At 40.8% G+C, this 19,350-nt stretch overlaps 2 protein-coding genes across 3 annotated transcripts; one reads left to right on the forward strand and one right to left on the reverse strand.

Annotated features, from left to right (window-relative positions):
• Window positions 1-416: 416 nt before the first annotated feature.
• On the forward strand, window positions 417-12,938 carry nr1h4 (nuclear receptor subfamily 1, group H, member 4). 2 transcript variants are annotated; one of them, XM_080874896.1, is made up of 10 exons: window positions 417-532; window positions 1,231-1,411; window positions 3,918-4,295; window positions 7,433-7,573; window positions 9,177-9,319; window positions 9,423-9,521; window positions 9,772-9,871; window positions 10,023-10,169; window positions 11,825-11,938; window positions 12,058-12,938. In XM_080874896.1, the coding sequence occupies exons 2-10, from the start codon at window positions 1,315-1,317 to the stop codon at window positions 12,294-12,296; spliced, it is 1,458 nt and encodes a 485-aa protein (XP_080731022.1). In that variant the 5' UTR covers window positions 417-532; window positions 1,231-1,314; the 3' UTR covers window positions 12,297-12,938. The 2 variants fall into 2 exon arrangements, with proteins under 2 accessions (XP_080731022.1, XP_080731023.1); XM_080874897.1 differs by lacking the exons at window positions 417-532; window positions 1,231-1,411 and adding an exon at window positions 2,619-2,835.
• A 916-nt stretch (window positions 12,939-13,854) lies between these two features.
• c1qtnf13 (C1q and TNF related 13) lies at window positions 13,855-16,291 on the reverse strand (the record flags this gene model as incomplete). Its single annotated transcript, XM_080869511.1, has 2 exons — window positions 13,855-15,082; window positions 16,261-16,291. 2 exons carry the CDS (start codon window positions 16,289-16,291, stop codon window positions 14,028-14,030), a joined length of 1,086 nt encoding a protein of 361 aa, XP_080725637.1. The 3' UTR covers window positions 13,855-14,027.
• Window positions 16,292-19,350: the final 3,059 nt, after the last annotated feature.

The raw sequence follows: 19,350 nt of genomic DNA on the forward strand, positions 1-19,350 counted from the left end.
TTTCAGAAGCTTTCCATTATACCTCAATTTTTTTTGCACTCATGAAAATATTGTAAAGGAAAACAAACATATCGCTCAAAATCCACAGCTCTCCCCGGCTTTCATTATTACAAGTGAACTGTTAGATGATTTTAACAGACATGGCTTATACTCGGCGGGCTCCCACTCATACCAGTTTTTGTGTCATGCTAATGACTGGATATGGCTCCATGTGTGTGATGTTTGTGTATGTGGGTGGGAATTCATGCGGTAGCCTGTTGTCTTATTCAGATAAAGAGGGATTTGGCTTGGATAGGGAGGAGGGTTAATTAATAACCACCCTCCATTTCTCCCTGACCCCAACTTAGTCACACATGGTCTCAATGATGTCCAGGCACCAGCAGCTTAATGTTCATTAGAAAGTATTGATGGAGTTGTAGCTCACAGCGTGGATATTCCCCCCTCCCAAACCAAAAAAAGAAAAAGAAAAGAAAAAGTCACAGGAAGGAAAAATTCAGCAAGAAGGAACTCAACCTCAGCTGCCAAAGAGAAGGTAAGAATTGTGAGATTGAGAACGAACATATTTCTAATTTACTGGTGACTTATTATTAAGGCTGTGGTGTGGCATTGTTTGAAGATTTGGTTGAAGTGTGGGCAGCAGGTTTCTGAATTCTTGTGGGTAGCTTTAGACTCAAGGGAAATTACACCTAGTTAATTAAAAATGTGGCTGGTGAGGTCTATAAAAGTCATGTCTCACATGGGAACATATTTTGTCCCTAGCAGCAGAAAGCCCTCTGACACATTTGAGAACTGGTATTAAGATATTGTACGCGATGCTTTCAATCTCCTCAGCTGTCCAGATTTTAATATAAGATTTAATAAGCAGTGCTGTTTGCTAACAGGTGAGGCCTCCATATATGTTCAGTGAAATCAAATTAACAGAGACAATGATCTTGTCATACTAATGACACAGTCTTACATGAATCTGTAACGGGACAGGCAATAACAGAAAGAAAGAACAGACCTCTTTCCATGACTTGGTCTTCCTGCGGCAGTCTGGTCATCTGACCTTCATCCTCCACCTCTCTGTAGGGAAGTACCGAACATCTCTTCCCAGCGTGGGAGAGACCTGTCAGGTGCAATGATGTGGAGACTCCCAAGATGATTTTTAATTCCAGCGGGGCGCAGACGTCTAAGGGACTTGCGTTGCTTCATCTCGGTTGACAAATCACTTTTTCATGCTTGTTACAGAGCTCCCCAAATTCAAAGCGTGTGACTGCTTTCCAGCCCAGTCCAACCTGTGTTTTCTGAGGCGGTGACAGACAACGCTCCTGAATGAATGAGTGGATGGGCCCCGACATCAATGTGGTGGGACCACTGCAGCTCCCACCCAACGATGAATTCTCCATCTTAGAGAGTTCCCACTTTTATGGTAAGTTTACAGAAAGACAAAATCAAAACTGAGCAAGTGACAACATTCTTTGCAATTATAATCAGTACAAGCATGGGGAAATCATCGCTGCATTTAACTTGTACTAGTGTTTAGAACAATAAAACAAGAAACCATATATAAAAGATGGTTGTAGCCACCCTGGCATCACCCATGCATGGGTCTGTGAACTATTTTGAAGCTTGAAATTGTTGCAGGTTTGATTTTAGGAGCTACAAGTGATCAAGTTTGTATGAGAGGAGGGCAGTGCTGAATTCCAGTTCTAACAGTAGAAAGATTAATTGGCAGGCTGCATTGACAGAATCATTGAGTGCAGTTCAAAGACGGGGATCCCTGCTAATTAGTGCTAAGTAACAAGAGAAATAGTAGGATATCACTCAAGCTAAGTTCTAGTAAAGACAACGTTGGAATAAATACACATTAATAGATGAGTCATGCATTCACCATAAAAACCCAGTCTTAGCCTTAACCTTCACCCTACTCTTTAGCACATTTTTAGAACAGAAGTTTCTGTACAGGTTTTTATGTACAGATGAAGGAGCCATGAGCGCAGACAGTACAAACACAACCATGAGTATCAGTGAACTGATTTAACCAAAGCGAAGCTCTCAGCCACTAGTCAGGGTTTCAGCAAGAACTGAATATTAGACCATTTGCAAAGATATAATTTATTGATGATTTATTACTAATTCACAGTGACCTGTAAACAAACAGATACGTTTAATAGTTTGAGGCTACTTTGTGGCATTTTTCTGTCACAATAGTCAGTTATCTGCCAGTGACTAAGGGTCTGTAACAACTCTGAGTGAGTGGCAGCAGAACGCCAATCTTCCACTAACAAGCTGAACGAAATTATTTTTTAAAGTAAAAAGTACACTCTGCACATCTGCTATCGCCTACTTTAGAAATCAGATCTTAATTTTGAATGAAAATATCAACTAACAATAGGTGACTCTCATCCAGCACCTGTAAAGCATTTATGGATGCTCAAATTCCTCCGAACAATTGCATGACCATCTGACCTGTCCACAAATTCAAGCTCACTGAACAGTAGCAATCAGCTTGTACCTGTGTCCACATCTGGAAATGACTTCTGATATCAGCTGGCTACTTGCAGTGTGAAGAAATGTGACTATGTGGTTAATAAGTAGCTGTGACAACCTTTGCTCTTTCTGGGATTACTCAAGCAAGTGCCAAGTTGCTACAGTAGGTACTGTACTCAGATCTTTTGGGAAAAGCACGCCGATCGAAAGGAAGAAATTGAAGATGACTGTTTTGGTTAATAAAAGGAAAGATAGACTTGAACAGAGCACAGCTGGACAGTGTGGATCAGAGAGCAAAGTTTCAAATAATCTGTGTGTTTGGGCTCACGGAAATGGCCATGGTCCAGACTAAGTCTTCAAGAGGTCAGTGTTACATTATACTATACTGATATTCTGCTAGTATTAGGTGGTCTGATGGCTTTAAAAGCAAAATTTAACATTTCACAGTCACTTTAGTCAAGAGATGATTGCATTGTGTTGTCTTGTCAATAGTCATCCCTGATAAGTTGCATATGAAGGTTATAAAATTCATCAGTATGTAATAATGAACCAAAAGTACGATCCTGTTAACATTCTTCGACTGGATATCACTTGCAAATGTGTAATTTTGTTTGTTGTGCTGTTAAATCTAATTCTAAAGGCCACAATGTCCTCCGTGTAAGCAGGTTGTTAATCATTTATGGGTTTATAGTTTATAGTTATAAGAAAGTAGTTAAACCTTCAACTTTGTTTAACCGTCACGGTTTACAATTCTTGGAAGCAGAGTTTTGATTTTTGGATTTCTATACGACGGTTTATTTGATATTCTTTTCTTGGATTTTAGCTTGTAGCTTTATCTTGATGTATATACTTTTGTATTTTGAGCCTTCAGTTCTTCATCCGCTCCCTAACTTATTTAGTTACGTTGTTGCCTCAGTATTTTCTGTTTACTCTCCCGTGCCAGTTCCTCTGTGTCAAATTTATTTATGGTAAATGGCCTTATGTGTCTGTGTTTCTCTCCTTAGGTGTTGTTCCTACTTCCTGTTTTATTGTATTGTATTTTTTTTTTTTTACAATAGTTGCCTCTTGTATCATGTGTCTGCTTCTACTTCCCTCTCCTGGCTGATTATCTCAATCTGTTCACGTCCCCTGATTGTCCTCCGTGTCTGTGCTTATCTTTTGTCATGTAATCTGTTGGTCGTCCCGGTGTTACTGTCATGTAAGAGTCTACTAATTCTCTATGGTTGGAATTTTTTTTTACCATGCCTTTAGTAAAGCTAGTTTAAAGGCAGGAGTCAACCGTTGCAAAGCTTTTCTTTTAATATTTTAACACTTTGACACTTTAGCTTTTCAAGGAACTTTATTATTCAAGTAACTTGTTCATATTAAAACTGCAACAACTGTACTGCGTCTCTGATTACATTTGACTAAGATGAAGCCACATGTCATTTCTCTTCTTCTCTTAGATATCCTCACAGATCAAGGCAGCCCTCTCCTGCAGGATCCTGACATCTTACCCTTCACCAGCTATCCCAGCATGCAGTATCAATTCATGGAGCCAACAGTGTCTTCCACTCCATACTATTCCACTCAGAACTACTACCCACAGTATAATGGAGACGAATGGTATTCACACACAGGGATATATGAACTGAGGAAAGGACCCCTCGAGGGCAGCTATGAGGCGGAGATGGAGGAGGGCTCCTCTGTTGTGCCGGCTGTGTGCAAGAGAAGCCGGCACCTGTCACAAGCTGGAAGGGTTAAAGGGGAGGAACTGTGTGTTGTATGTGGAGACAAGGCCTCTGGATACCACTATAATGCTCTCACTTGTGAGGGATGTAAAGGTGAGACGTAGAACAGGAAACAGCAGTGTGATCCTTAACTGTAACTGTTACTCTAAATAGCCTGTCTTCTTTACAGTGTAATGATAAGAGCAATTGGTGGAGCTGAAAGACACTAGCAATTTAGGGATTTTCTAAATGTGGTGACTTATCAAGGATGACATGGGTGGGCCTCGTGGGAAATGAAAAACTTTGATAGAATAAAAACAGGGTTGAATACAGTGGAGAATAAAGCAATAAAATCCTTTACTTTAGTGAAAGCACAGACATCCTAAAAAATAATACGTAACCAGGGTGACATCATCAGTTGGTAAATGGTAAAATGGTAAATGGCCTGTATTTGTATAGGGCTTTACTAGTCCCCAAGGACCCCAAAGCGCTTTACACATCCAGTCATCCACCCATCCAATCACACATTCACACACTGGTGATGGCAAGCTACATTGTAGCCACAGCCACCCTGGGTCGCACTGACAGAGGCGTTGGTCCGCGATGTCCTGTTACAAAGGCCCAAGCAGAGCAATTTCAATGTCATGGCCTCGGTGACTCAAACTGGATGTCATGAGTAAGGGGTGGGAACTGATGGAATCTGCATACTCATATGGGAGCGACCTGGTAATGAAAAGGTTGGCTTATCCTAAAGCATATTGTGGTTGATTAATCTTCTATTGAAATTGAGACCATAAACTAATGATAAAATTACCAGCTTTTCAATACAGTCATGTTTCTTATTGTACCTGGAGGAGTTGCCCCTGCTAGCCATTAGAAAGAAGTAAAGGTACTTCTGCAGTGGCTTCACAATGCTTTAGTGCAGGGGTGTCAAACATAAGAACAGCAACACGAACAAGAATATCTCCACTTTAAAAAAATCTTTTACAATGTTTTCATCTAAGACTGACTGTGTCTAGGATGCAACTGCATAATAACGAGCTGAATGACATTTGCCCCAAATTCCAACATCATGTTATTGTGTTTAGCTGTTGACTTTAAGGGGTCTAACCATGATGACGATGTGTTTAAATCTACAGTTCAAACAAATGGAGAAGAGAAAACATGCTTTTACAATCTTGTTAATTCCAGATGTCTTCAACAGTTTGAAATGCCTGTGTAAGCGGCTCCAATGCTGGACCTGATACCTTACTCAGTTCCTGTAAAAACTGTTTTTTAAATCTGTTATCCTTTACAGCTGCTGTACACTGAGAACAAAATACCATTTATTTCGTACATCCATAGGGACAGGAGGTTAACTACGCAATCATACACTGAAGGGTTTGAAGCTGATTTTAAGGTAACAAAAAACAATCAAATTAGGCAATCTTACAGTAAGAGCAAGGACTTTACAACTCTTTTTGTCCCTTTTACAAATCATTAACTTGGGGATGAACTGCTGAAGGCCACCACTCTGCTGTCACCATGTCTTTATGACGCTGTTGATTTGGTGTGGATCCTGCCAAACAACAGGGTGAAACGATATAAGTGTAATTCCACACTGTGAAGTGGGACAATGCCAGGAGTGTGGCTGCTGACCTGTCCTGCCATTTGACTGAGAATAGGCTCAGGTCTACCTGGTACTGCCACCAGATTGGGTTCCTTCTCAGCTTTCGGCTGTACAATGCACGAGCAACCTGAGCTCAGTTACTCTACTGCATGCCATTGTGCTTAATGATGTCAGAATGTCTGCTAACTGTTCCACGGTTATTCTGAGCGTGTGTGTGAGTGTGTGTGAGTGCATGTCAGTACTCCGGGTATAACTTATTAGTGTGGTGTTTGGATTAAACCCAGTTGGGTTCAATATACAACTAAATTAGAACAGTTAGTGAAGCAGTAACTCGAGTTTTTTCCGAGTATAGTAACACTATCATTTATAGAAAGCTGGAATCTGGAGCTGATCCTTTATTTACTTTCTAAGTACCAATACCACAAAAAAACAAAACAAAAGTATTCAGCATAAGCAAAAGTAATGACACACACATTATGACATTGACATTTATGTTTAAAATAACATAACTTATGTCACGACCTGATACAGAAGCTGTAACATAACTTTTATTTTTTTCATTTTTGCCAGTCAGAGTAACAAACGCCACAGCATTCGTCTCTCCATTCACTTCAGTTCATCTCAGTTCAGTTGCGTTCTACTTGTATAGCGCCAAATCACTACAACAACAAAGTGCTTTAAATTGCAATACAGAGAAAACTCTGACAATCAGAAGACCTCCTCTGAGCAAGAGCTTGGTGACAGTGGGAAGGAAAATTTTCCTTTTAACAGTAAGAAACTTCCGGGAGAACCAAGCTCAGCGAGGGACAGCCATCTGACAAGACTGGTTGGGGATAAGGGGAGGGAGACAGGACAAAAGACGCACTGTGGAAGAGAGCCAGAGATTAATAACTCACACAATTTATCGATGCAGATTATGGAAGCTTTGTTTCTGCCAGTGGAAAAAAAATGCCAGTCAGAACTTGTTGGGTTAATCAAGAATCTGAGTTAGGTATGTCAAAATTCTGAACAAACTCTAAGTTATGAGATAATTACCTGAAATTTTCAGTCATGGATGATTTTTTTCTCCTGTAATTTAAACGAGCTTCCAAGATTTCTAATAGCTCTTAGTTGCCTTTATCTAGCCTTTCCTTTCTTTCCGTGAGTTGCTAAATGTTCACAGTCTAAATGACACTGTAAAGGATTAAGATAACACAAAAATAACTTTAAGGAATGATAATTGTTTAATCAGCTCTTTTTTAGGCTTATGTAGTATAAAGGTAGATTCTGAACATTCAGTTCAACTGATATAGTGCAAATTTACAACATCCATCACCTCAAGGAGCTTTATATTACAATGATGATAACGATATTAAAAAAAAACCCCAACAATTACATGACGCCCTATGAGCAAGCACTTGGTGACAGTAGGAAGGAAAAACTTCCTTTTTAACAGGAAAAAAAAAGCTCTCCAGCACAACCAGGCTTAGACAGGTGCATTGATCCACCACGACCTTTCAGGGTGAGGTTGGGGGTTTAGGAACGTTGTGTCAAATTCCCTAAAAATCCAGTGATTAACTGGCAAACACTCATGTGCGCATTAAAGATCATAACATATCGGCGTCCCTTGTTGTTAATACATTTTTATTTTTACCACGTTCAGGATTCTTCAGACGGAGCATCACCAAAAACGCTGTGTACAAATGCAAGAGTGGCGGAAACTGTGAGATGGACATGTACATGCGCCGGAAATGCCAGGAGTGCCGGCTGAGAAAGTGCAAGGAGATGGGCATGCTGGCAGAATGTGAGTATCGCTGCATTCGAGGATGCTGAAACAGGGATTATTTTTTTAACCCTCCTGCCTTCTTGGGACCTTTTTGTGCCACTGCTATGTGTTAAATGGCTGCCATTTCCACTGTGTTCAGTGGAATATAACCAAACTTGCCACAGGATAGTTTTTACCTGTCAATGTTAATATTCCAGTGTGAATTCCTTAAATCAGCCTAAAATGGCTGAGCAGCAGAAATCCCCACACCCATCACCCTGGGGACCATTTTCTGCCCATTGACTTCCATTATAAACGCTATTTTTCAACCCCAAATTATCATCATATGATTTTATTTTTTCTTCTTTTCTTGGATGTCAATGAAGACTCAGGGCCTTGAAGTTTTAATTTTTAAATTGCAAAAAAAATGCAAAAAAAATAATGGCAGGTCAAAATGTATGTTGGTGCCAATCTTTGGTCCATCTAAAGGCCTACTTATAATGACAATCACATATTACTTCAACTGGTTTTTTGTGGAAATATTTAGTTTCGTTTTTTGGTTTTTGGGGCTTATAACACAGGGAGCTCATGTAATAACACTGGGATTTGAAGGGTTAAAACAACGAAAATATAATTAAAACTTTACATGAATATTTCAGGGAGAAGTAGTTTTACAAGGTTGGCTAATTTAAAGTGGAATAAAATATGGATATATGGTCTTTTTATGGCGTGGCTGAGAATGGTCCCTAGGGTGATGGGTGTGAGTTTTTTAAAGGATGGCAGGAGGGTTAAAGAGCGTTAACGTGTTCCCACAGTAACATCTACTTATTATGATTAAGAGAGACTGCTAAATATAAGTGTACATTTTCCATTCTGACATGGGCTGTTGGATTTTAATGGGGGATTACATGTCAGTACATATCACACAGTACAAACATCTGTTTATCTGTTTAAGCTGCATTAAAAAAATAAGAACATGACACATTTGCTAAAGTGATTTTTGCCTTAAGTTGATGTTTCTCAGTTGTCTCTATAGTTTCAAATGCTGAGCTTACCTCAAACTGAAGGCAAAATCTGTAAATAGGAGCACCCACTTTTCTGAAACTGGGTATTGGAGGATTATTGGGGTCTATTATAGAGCTGTCAGCTGAAAAGAGAAGAATGAGAGGCTGGACTCCTGTTGCTCATAAATAGTACAGAGAAGATGTGATGAATAATGCAGGGTGAAAGTCATTCACGACTCTCTATCTGCTGCCTCAACAAGAGACTAGTGAGTTAGATTTTTGATCAAAATGTGAGAAGACAGATGGTTACTGAGAACGCTTCTCTTCTCAGCACTATCTTAAGTGTAAACTTATTATGCAATTGATCAGAGAAATCTAAAGTAGAGGCAGTTGCAGTGTTTTGGGGAAGGAATAAGGTAGAAAAGGAATCACATTTAGTAGAGTGCAGTTCACATTATGATGTGATGTTAAAATAGTAAACAGCAAGAGTTGCAGTAATCTGCCTGCTTGTTGCACATAGATAGTAATTAGTTTGACCAAAGCCATCATAGATGAAAATAAACATTCAGCACTGCCGCTGCATTAAAAACCTGCAAGGTATTTAACACGCAAAGTGAATCCTTCGTCGCTACTGACAGGCCTGCTGACAGAGATCCAGTGTAAATCTAAAAGGCTGCGGAAGAACACCAAGGCCTCCCCAGGACAGTCGACTGGGGATGAGACGGAGGGGCCAGAGAATGTCGACAACAAGCAGGTCACCTCCACCACCAGACTGTCAAAGGTAACCTCAACATCTGCAGATGTCCTCAGAGCTCGCTGATGCTCTCAAACAGGCACAGAAGACGTCAATGATGGGCTGTTTTTGATTTTCTCTTTAAATCCAGGAAAAAGTTGAACTCACCAAAGAGCAGCAGGCACTCATGAAACTCATCGTGGATGCTTATAACAAACATCAGATTCCTCAAGATTTTGCTAAAAAGCTGGTACGAAACAGAAATATTGATATTAAATAACCAGGCGAACAGTGCTGATAAAAACTGGCTGCTGGGAATGCAGCTAAGAAAATAAAACCTGTATGCACAGACATCAGACAAGCAGCACCAGCTTGTTGGGTGAAATAATGTTTGCATGACTACATGCCGCCGAGACTGTTTTATTCGTTTGCTTTGTGGAGTTTTTGCTGTTTGCTCCCTCTTCCCTCTGATCTGTTTTTCCCGCTGTTTTTTCCTCAAGCTACAAGAACAGTACAGCGCAGATGAAAACTTTCTTCTACTGACAGAAGTGGCAACAAGTCAAGTTCAAGTTTTGGTGGAGTTTACAAAAAGTATTCCAGGTAATTCTTTTTTCTTTTTACCAATCCTGTGGAGCACACTGCAGTGTTATCTTAAGGTCATGGACAGAGGCATGACAGATGCTGGGAGAGTACGTAAAGTAAAAACACAGTATTTTGCCTGTTGTAATGACAAGTGTTATGACTGTCATAGGGTTTCTGTCTCTGGATCACGAAGATCAGATTGCTCTGCTGAAGGGTTCAGCTGTGGAAGCCACATATCTGCGCTCAGCTCAGGTTTTCAGCAAAAAGATGCCCACTGGATACGCACAACTTTTAGAGGAGAGGATACGGAAGAGTGGTGAGTCTACAGCAGCACCTATAAATGTGTCGGTGCAGATATTCAGCAGTTATAGCAGATGCAGGTTTTTATGTGTGCAGCTCTTGCTTCATGACCTTCAGCAGTCTTGGTCTTCTGCAGCCAAGCAGCTAAGTCTTTCAGGTCCTTGATTAATATTTGATCTGTGTCGGTTACGTATGCTGACCTGTTGATCTCTGGCTGGGTATAGATTACGCATGAGCACACACCTTCACTGGCTATTGTTTCACTCCGTTCGGCGCTACATGTGCATCCATGCTTGCAGATTAAAGGAGAGGGGCTTTTCTGGGATTGATTTATTACAGCGCATGAGTTTCTTCTGCTGTTTTAATCCAAACCTATAGATTTTTGCTCACGTCCCCTGTGTTGTCTCCTTTAAAAGAAAAAATCATTTATATTAATGTGGGGTGTCATTATGTCAACCAGGTTGGACAGTTAGACAGACAGCAGCGGTGATGGCAGGCGTGTGTGTGCATCACTGGGTCCCTCAGTGCTGCTGTGGTGTGAATAGTGCCTATAAGAGATATTCACAGTAAAGGCCAGTCTGGGAGAATAAGTGGTCAAAGCTGTCTGAGGAGGCCATTGTTTCTTATCAAAACATCAGAAGTGCTATTGTCCACTTCTCTCCCTCTGAGCCCCGCTGGCATTTCTGAAAGCTCGATAATGTGCCCGAGCAGACAGGCACCCTCTGCTAGCTGAAGAGCTTTAATATCAGGAAATGCTGCCAACGTGCAAGAGCATACTAAACAAAAACTTTTAAATAATATAGAGAGTAGTTTGAAATATGTATATGAAATATGTTTATTCATATAGGCTGGAGCCTATCCCAGCTACCATAGGGCAAGAGGCGGGGCACACTGTGGACAGGTCACCAATCTGACACAGGGCTAGGATAAGGATAAGATCTATGATTAACTGCAAATAATTGTGTCGTAATTTCTGATGGCTTCACATACTGAATACAATTCACTCATAAAAAACTCTTTCTTCGCTCTCTCCTTTGCCTCGCTTCTCTCACACCTTCATCCACCTCCTCCCCACTCTTCTCACCACAATGCAGCAGAGCACATCCACCTCAGACCCTGTATATGTGATTTTGATTTAACTTTGAGAGACTCCAGTCTTTGATCATATTAGCTGTAAAAGCTTAAAACTGAATGTATTTTACATGAAAAACTTTACAGCATCTTTTAAATAAATAAAATGAATAGTATAATACAACGTTATAGATTATCCTGGTCAAAGTACAGGCTGTTACATAAAACAGGCCGTCTCTGTGCATCTTAAAACTATAAAACCTCGCCAGCTTTCAGCAGCATCGACAATCCTTTATTATCCATCAAGTTAGTGCACAGACTAACATTGTCTGCATAGAGCTGCAGATCAAAGACTTTTTATTATTAATTTGGGAAGGTCAGTTTACTGTGTTTAGAGCACTTCCAGTCAGTATAAACATGTTTATTGGCTCTTCCACAACATGAACAACAACAACAGAAATTGAATTACTCTAAGTAATTAAACCAAAGCTTAAGAGATGGCTTCTTACTTTGAGGACTTGTTTATTTACTATTCACTGACTTTATATATAAAACTTTCTATTTTATTAGAAAAAAATATGTTGCTTTCTTTTTCTGCAGGTATATCACAAGACTTCATTACACCCATGTTCAACTTTTACAAAAGCATCAGCGACCTCCACATGGCACAGGAGGAACAAGCTCTCCTTACTGCCGTAACCATCCTGACACCAGGTGAGCCCCCCCAAAAATAGTGTTAACGGCATTGACGGCATTGTTTCCTAAAGTAATATTTGATTCAAATTTTGATTTCTGTGAAGATGATGATCACTATCCACTCTATTCCTCTCCAGATCGGCCTTATGTCAAAGATCAGCAGGCTGTTGAGAGACTTCAGGAGCCCATGCTGGATGTGCTGAGGAAGCTGTGCGCCCTGCAGCATCCGCAGGAGCCGCAGTACTTCGCTCGTCTCCTGGGCCGTCTGACAGAGCTGAGAACGCTCAACCACTTCCACGCGGAGATGCTCACATCCTGGAGAACGGATGACCACAAATTTACCCCGCTGCTCTGTGAGATCTGGGATGTGCAGTGACGGGCCAGGACGAGAGAAGAAGGGAGTAACACAGGGGTGATAATGTGGACATTAACTTACAAGACAACATCATAGCTCAAACATACAGTCCTTTCCCAGCCTCTGTTGTGAAGCCATGACATTGGCATTAGTCATGTAGTGATTGGTTTAGAGTGCTGCTTGTGCCTTTCTCATGGATTACTCTATTATTTTTAACCATTCACAGACAAAGAGGCTCCTGTTCAAATATTGTGATTTGGCCAACCTTTTTTTTTTTTTACTGTGTATATCATGCAAAACTTTGATTAGTCAAACAAGTACAAACACTGGAAAGCCACGGTGTGCTCCTAAGAAGTGGAAGGCTTAGATTAAGTGTGATAATGGGTGAATCCTACGATCTGCCTGAATAAATATTTTCAAGAAAAAAAGGGTTTACCTGGAAATAGTTTTTATAATAGTTAGTCACAACATCTGGGATGCAGTTATTCAATAAAGAGTAAGCAAAACCAAAAAAAAACAAAACATTGTCACCTTTTCTGCTTGATCATATTTGTATAATCTTTCACTTTTACATCTTCCAGAAACATTGACTTTTTATTCCTTATTTATGCCTGTAGGTAGCCATCTGGCCAAACAAAGGCGTCTCAATTAGAGGGCCGTGACTGAGGGATTTTTTTTTTTTTTGCATGTTTTAACCAATTTTCTAATTGCCAATAAAGATTATTTAAGATAAATGTTTGGCTCTTTTTCTCTTTCTGGTGGTAATGGTGCTGTGAATTAGAAGCTTTAAGAGCTTAAGTAGAAATGGCAACATTTAGGGATTCATGTTTGGAAAGAGATTTATCAGATGTTGAGTCCCGTGTTATAATATGTTATAAAAATCCTTAATTAAATGGTAAATGGCCTGTATTTGTATAGGGCTTAATCCCTAAGGACCCAAAAGCACTATACACTACATTCAGTCATCCACACACTGGTGATGGCAAGCTACATTGTAGCCACAGCTGCCCTGGGGCACAATGACAGAGGCGAGGCTGCCGGACACTGGTGCCACTGGGCCCTCTGACCACCACCACAAGTGTCTTGGTGAAGGACACGACGATGGAAACTGTCGGAGCCGGGTCTCGAACCGGCAACCTTCCGATTACAAGACGAAATGCCAACTCTTGAGCCAATATCGCCCCGTGTCTAATCTCTAGGTTTATCTTAGGTTTATTTTCATCCACAAACCAGCATTTGTTTGATTTAGAAGAAAAAAAAAGAACATATGTAAAACTCATTTAAGGAAATTTATTTATCATTTTCCCAAAATGCACACAAATCATTTAATCAGATCTTTCTACAAATAAAAGTTAAATAACTTTAACATGGTGCAACTCTAAGTCTACATTTTGTAGTACATAAATTCGAATAAACTTTACATCATTTACAACGTTTTTTTTTGTCATGCAATGTTCACTTTTTTAAAATGAAAATTCTCAGATAGTTGTATCTGTGCACCTAAACCCAAACTGTATCACAGATTTTCTAAGAGAACATTGCACTTAGCTGTATCATAGCACCATCTGGTGGCAACAAATGTTACCTTTTGGAATAACACTGTTTAATAAAAACAAACAAAATGTTACAAAAAGAAAGAGAGAGAGGAATCTGTTAAACTATGCTGACCACAGTTTAAATATTCTACCTGACTCATTGACGTGGAGATAAACTGCAGGCTGGGAACAAAAAACAGCTACAACCTTAAGACATTTATAGGTGACCTCTGTCCTCCTGGCTGGTGGCAGGTGTTTCTGTATCTGGATAAACCATGAAGCCTGAGAACGTGGTGTACCTGCCCTGGTTGCTGTAAACAGCAAAGCGCTCATCCTGTTGACTGTACAGCCACACGCTGTCGCCCCTGCTGAGAGACAGCAACAAACTCTGACTCTGCATTTCCCTTCTCTTTGATGTGTCATCATCAAACACCATCGCCTGCACCTCACCCTTCCCGGTCATCAGCTTCACTGAAACAGCCCTACGAGGGTGTTTCCCCACAGTGAAGGCGAAGAAGTAGACCCCTGGGAAGTGGCAGGTGAAGCGGCCAGAGGTTTTGTTGAAATGGCCCCCTATGTTGACATATTCTACATCAAAGGTGATTGGTGGCTTTTCTTGTGTCCAGCTGCTGTGACCCATGAGGGTTGATGTCCGTGCTACTGAGAAGGCAGACCGCGGCTGCTCTCTCTGGCCTCTGACCTGAGGTGGACAGTTTGGGTAGGGTAGAGCAGGTGTAGACAAGTGGTTGCTGATGTAGCTGGTTGCCATGGCATCAGGATAGACCAGGTAACCTGAGAAGGTGATGTAAGGCCCAGCGTTGCTGTACAAAGCATACTGGGGGCTAGGCTGCAAGCGCAACCACACTATGTCCATTTTCTTCAAACCGATCATAAGACTTTGGCTCTGAACTTTTCTCCCTTTCTTGCGGAAGTCGTCATAAGCTATAGCCTGCACCTCCTCTCCGTTCTTCACCAGGATGACAGAAAGCATTTTTTTGGGAAATTTCCCCACAGAGAAGGAGAAATAGTAAGCCCCGGGGATGCGACAGCGGAAGTGGCCAGTGTCTGGATTGAAATCCCGTCCGATGTTGACCACGAGCCTGTTGAAGGTCACTGCCTTCTGCTTGCCTCCCACCACGCTACTGGTTTGCGTGGCAGAGAAAGCAGAGAGGAGACCTGTTGGCGCGGGAGGAGCATAAAGGGGAGAAGCTGCTCCAAAGCAGTTGATGAGGAGGAACAAACATAGCACGTAGCAGTGTGTGCTCCACTGATCTGAAAACAAGACAGAAATACCTGTGAAATTACATAATGAGATATCAGTCACTCAAAGCACAGGTACGTATATACCTGTGGTGTATATATTGTTTCTGTTGGAGGGAACCAACAAATTTCACCTTTAAGATATCATGCTAACCAAGTTATAGCTTCATATTACATATTATTATAAATTTTGGTTACATTTTAAATCCAAATCACTTTCTTTAAGTTTTCTAAGGGCTCTATGAGTGCTTCTCTAAGATACCTAGACTAAAAATTAGTGTTTAACTGAACTGCTCACAGCACATATCTATATCCATCAGGTAAAGCTTTAAAGGTCACTTAAAACCAAAAGGCTGGCAGCAAAGTGAAGTACACTTCATTTAGGCCTGGGAAGTATGGCTGCTCTCTGTTAACATAAATCTTTCTACTTGAATTAAGCCCTCGGTGTGAGCAGCAGCCCCTGTAATATGGCTGGTATTGTCTGTTCTCTCTGTGCACTGACGGAAGGGCTGCATTAGGTGCTGGTTCATCTGTTCCTCTGTGTCTTGAACAATGGAAAATTTCAAATGGCTGTGGAGGTGAAGCAGAACAAAATGCTAAAAGATATGAGAGCAAAACAATTTAGGAAACGTCATTTTATAAGTGCACAGGTTGACATAAATCAGCTATTATTATTACCATATTATCATGAATATAAAAAAAATGTTTTTTACAAGCATAACTTATTAAATTTTACCGTCACACACATTTGTGAGCACAAACCTACACAGACAGAAATTTATGATCCTAAAATTTCTAATCCTTCACAAAATCTAATACTGTGTACGTACATGCATAAAAAATACATTTTAAATACTACAAGGTCAGATCTGTCTGATGATAGTTAAATATGTAACTCTGAGCACGAGCTGTCTTAACCAAATCCAAAAACTCTTGCTATCTAGTTGAAATTAAGTTTTCAAAACCTAATTTTAACCATTTAAAACAATCTTGCATTTGTTGCATTATTTAAAGTAAGTACTTACATTTATATAGCAGTAACACAGAGTGTAAATACATACAAAATACATAAACTAAGTCACAGAAATACATTTATGACAAACGGCATAATAAAAAAAAGAACTCACACTCATTCAAACACAGTGCTTGCATTAAAACGTAATCTATCCATAAGAGACATAAAAACGCACCTGTGGAGCTACAATGGGGCAGAAACCGCATGGTGAAAGTTGTTGCACTGCTAATGTCCACATTATAGGCCTGACACCCAAAGGGGAAAAGCTTTTGTCCATTCGGATATGAGAGGAGGAGGAGGAGCTCCAAACCCCCTCCAATATATTCTTCTTATTCATCCATGAGACAAAAAATATCCCAAAATTCAACAGGACTCTGCAGGTTTATTGGACCTTGGAGATGTTCAGTCTAAGAAATGCGCTGAGTTGTCTAACACTGGGAAAGACAACATCAGGCACTGTGGTAACCTCTGAACAACTTCTGCTTCAGGAACAAGCACAGCTGGGAAGCACATGTAGAAAAAAAGGTGTTGCCAAATGACAAAAAAACAGCCATGTTGATTTTAATAGTAACTATTCTACTACAGCTTCTGCAGTGCAAAAAATACTGATGCTGCCAGTGCTACCCCTCAGCCTCCTAGTAGATGCACATGGTATACATTTGAAAATCCAGGTGACTTCCTTCTTGAGACACACGCACTAATCTGCTTCTGTCCCCTCCAATATGAACATGCATGCTGACTTTTGAACTGTGGTGCTGATAACAAGGCAGTTGGTCACTGCTCACTTTATTACATGATGATTATTGTTTATGAGTTTGATAAAGTAATTTTTATTTCTCATTTTTATTAGCCCGAACTGATTTCTGGGTCAAAGTAAGATGTCAACCGTCCAAAGACATGCAGCTTGTGGAGATAGGTTAATTGGATAATCCAAATTGGTGTGAAGGTGCGAGTGAATGTGAGTGCGAATGGTTGTCTGTCCCTGTGTGTTGGCCCTGCGACAGACTGGCGACCTGTCCAGGGTGTACCCCGCCTCTCGCCCTATGACAGCTGGGATAGGCTCCAGCGCCCCCTGCGACCCTGAAAAGGATAAGCGGAAGTGAATGGATGGATGGATATACTTTTATATATATTAACAGCTTTAATCTCTACTCCTCTTATGAAATTAAGTTGATGCTATACTATTGCACTGTATGTTAGGTGTACAAAGTAGAAAACATATGCATACAAGCGCAGTGATACTGGGTTAAATGCCATGATAACAGGGTTCTTGCTGATCGGAGCTGGCTTGGCCCTGGCTTATCGAAGAATTAAGGAAGCGGAACCGGCTGTTCAAACCCCCACAAGGCTGCCCGCTGGGATTGAAATGATGGGACGAGGCGTGAGTTTCTCAAAATGGGCTCATTGAGTGCAGCACGGATAAGATCTTGGAGAATGCACGGCTGCCGTGAATACTCAGAACAAGACCTCTGAGTGAAAAACTGGATTACATCTGGAGGGGCTATCTTGAATAACACCTTTGAGCGCAAATTGGATCACATCTTGGGAAGTGCACTGCGGTCGTGAGTTCTCAGAACCTGCTCTTTAAGCAAAAAGAACGACAACATCACGGAACGTAAGTTTGGATAACATCATAGAAAGCTCGCGGCTCTCCAACGGGAGATTGAGAGACCAGTGTTGGACTGTTAGAACAGCTCTGAAATTCATATGAGTTGTTTGCACTAAAGTAAAAACCACCATCACTTCATGCGGAGACCCCTTCGGCGCCAGCTGCGGTCTCAAGGCTGGAGCTGAACAAAACACCCTGATAACGACTGTGTTTAGACTGTTCCCCCCATTCCATGCAAGGCCACCTGGGTTGGCTGGAAGACTGTTTACTTAGCCTGGCGGGGCGAAGGACACCGTCTCAGCTGAACTCTGGACACACACACACACACACACACATACACTGATATGCACACACTGATCCCCCCTCCCTTTCCAAACGGCTTCGATGCTTGTGCCCTACCAGGGAAGATGGCAGTCGACTGAACCAGTGCAGACATGCTGCAGGACCGGATGCGCTGTCTACACCGGCTCTCTCTTACCCTTTACCCGCCCCTGTTGCTTGTCTTGTGTTTCTATGGTGTATTGATAGTCATGTGCTTTTTGTGCTGAGGTGTTTTTTCTGTTATCAAACTGTTCTCCCACTAGGAGCTCAGTCTGAGTGGAGTTTTTTTTCTCCTCCTCTTACCTCATGTTATGTATTTTCGTTGTTTTTTTCCTATCAGCCTACCTTTCTGACATGTCTCCCCAATGTGATGTTTGTGTAAAGTTGGTCAGAAGGTTCCTTTGTAAGTGCGCATGCGCTATTAGCGTGCTGCCTGCTGTAACCCTAATTTCCTTCGGGATTAATAAAGTATTCTGATTCTGATTCTGATAAATGTTGGTGCAACATTTACTGGATGGAACTGGATGAATATCTGAACACTCTTCTTGGCAGAATTGGTAGAGTTCGTTTAAATTGGTTGGTTTCCTTGAATGGACACAGCTTTTAAATGCAGCCCACAAATTTTTAAGTAGGATTAAGTTTGGGGATTTGGGATGGCCATTTGAGAAGTTTAATGTTAGTATGCGTTATCCATTCCAAAACCGCTTTTGATGTGGATATCAGATCACTGTCAAGAATCACTGAAGAATTTGAAGTTAATCCCCCCTTTTTATTATCACATCTATTTTGTGCAATGTACCAGAACTAATGACAGCGGAACAGCCTTAGGAAATGGTGCTACCACCATGCTAGATAGTTAGTACAGTCTCCTTCAGCTTAAAGGCATTACCTTGTGTCATTGTGGCCAAATAGCTAATTGTTTATTTTGTCTGAACATAAAACTTTTCTCTGGAAGCCATTTGGCTTGTCCATATGAGCCACTGCAGATATTGGTCAAGCTCAATTTTGGATGCATAAATATATATCACTATAAATATCACTCATGTCACATAAATCTCATAAATCTGTTTTTTCTTAGTTGAATTTTTTTTAAACTTGCCAGTAACTGTTCGCTTCTTCTTTTTTTTTCATGTTATGCTATTAAAAATTAAACGTACAGGCCAGTCCACGTTACCCATATTTATTGTTTTCCATTAGGGCTTACCTTAAGAAGACGTTACCTTTACTTGGAATAATATTTTTTAACCATTCGAGAAACATGTTTGCATCGTGAGTGTGTTAGACAAGCAGCTGCTGTGTAAGTCACGTTCACGTCCCTCCATTCACTATCACCGT

The sequence above is a fragment of the Rhamphochromis sp. 'chilingali' genome, assembly GCF_963969265.1.
Source record: "Rhamphochromis sp. 'chilingali' genome assembly, chromosome: 2".
NCBI classification, from domain to species: Eukaryota; Metazoa; Chordata; class Actinopteri; order Cichliformes; family Cichlidae; genus Rhamphochromis; species Rhamphochromis sp. 'chilingali'.

What these genes read in the sequence shown, in the direction of transcription:
- nr1h4 (XM_080874896.1), top strand. Translation starts at nt 1,315, where the DNA reads ATGAATGAGTGGATGGGCCCCGACATCAATGTGGTGGGACCACTGCAG. An exon ending in GGAGAGGATACGGAAGAGTG is followed by an intron (nt 10,170 to 11,824) that starts GTGAGTCTACAG and finishes CTTTTTCTGCAG; the next exon opens with GTATATCACAAGACTTCATT. An exon ending in CGTAACCATCCTGACACCAG is followed by an intron (nt 11,939 to 12,057) that starts GTGAGCCCCCCC and finishes ATTCCTCTCCAG; the next exon opens with ATCGGCCTTATGTCAAAGAT.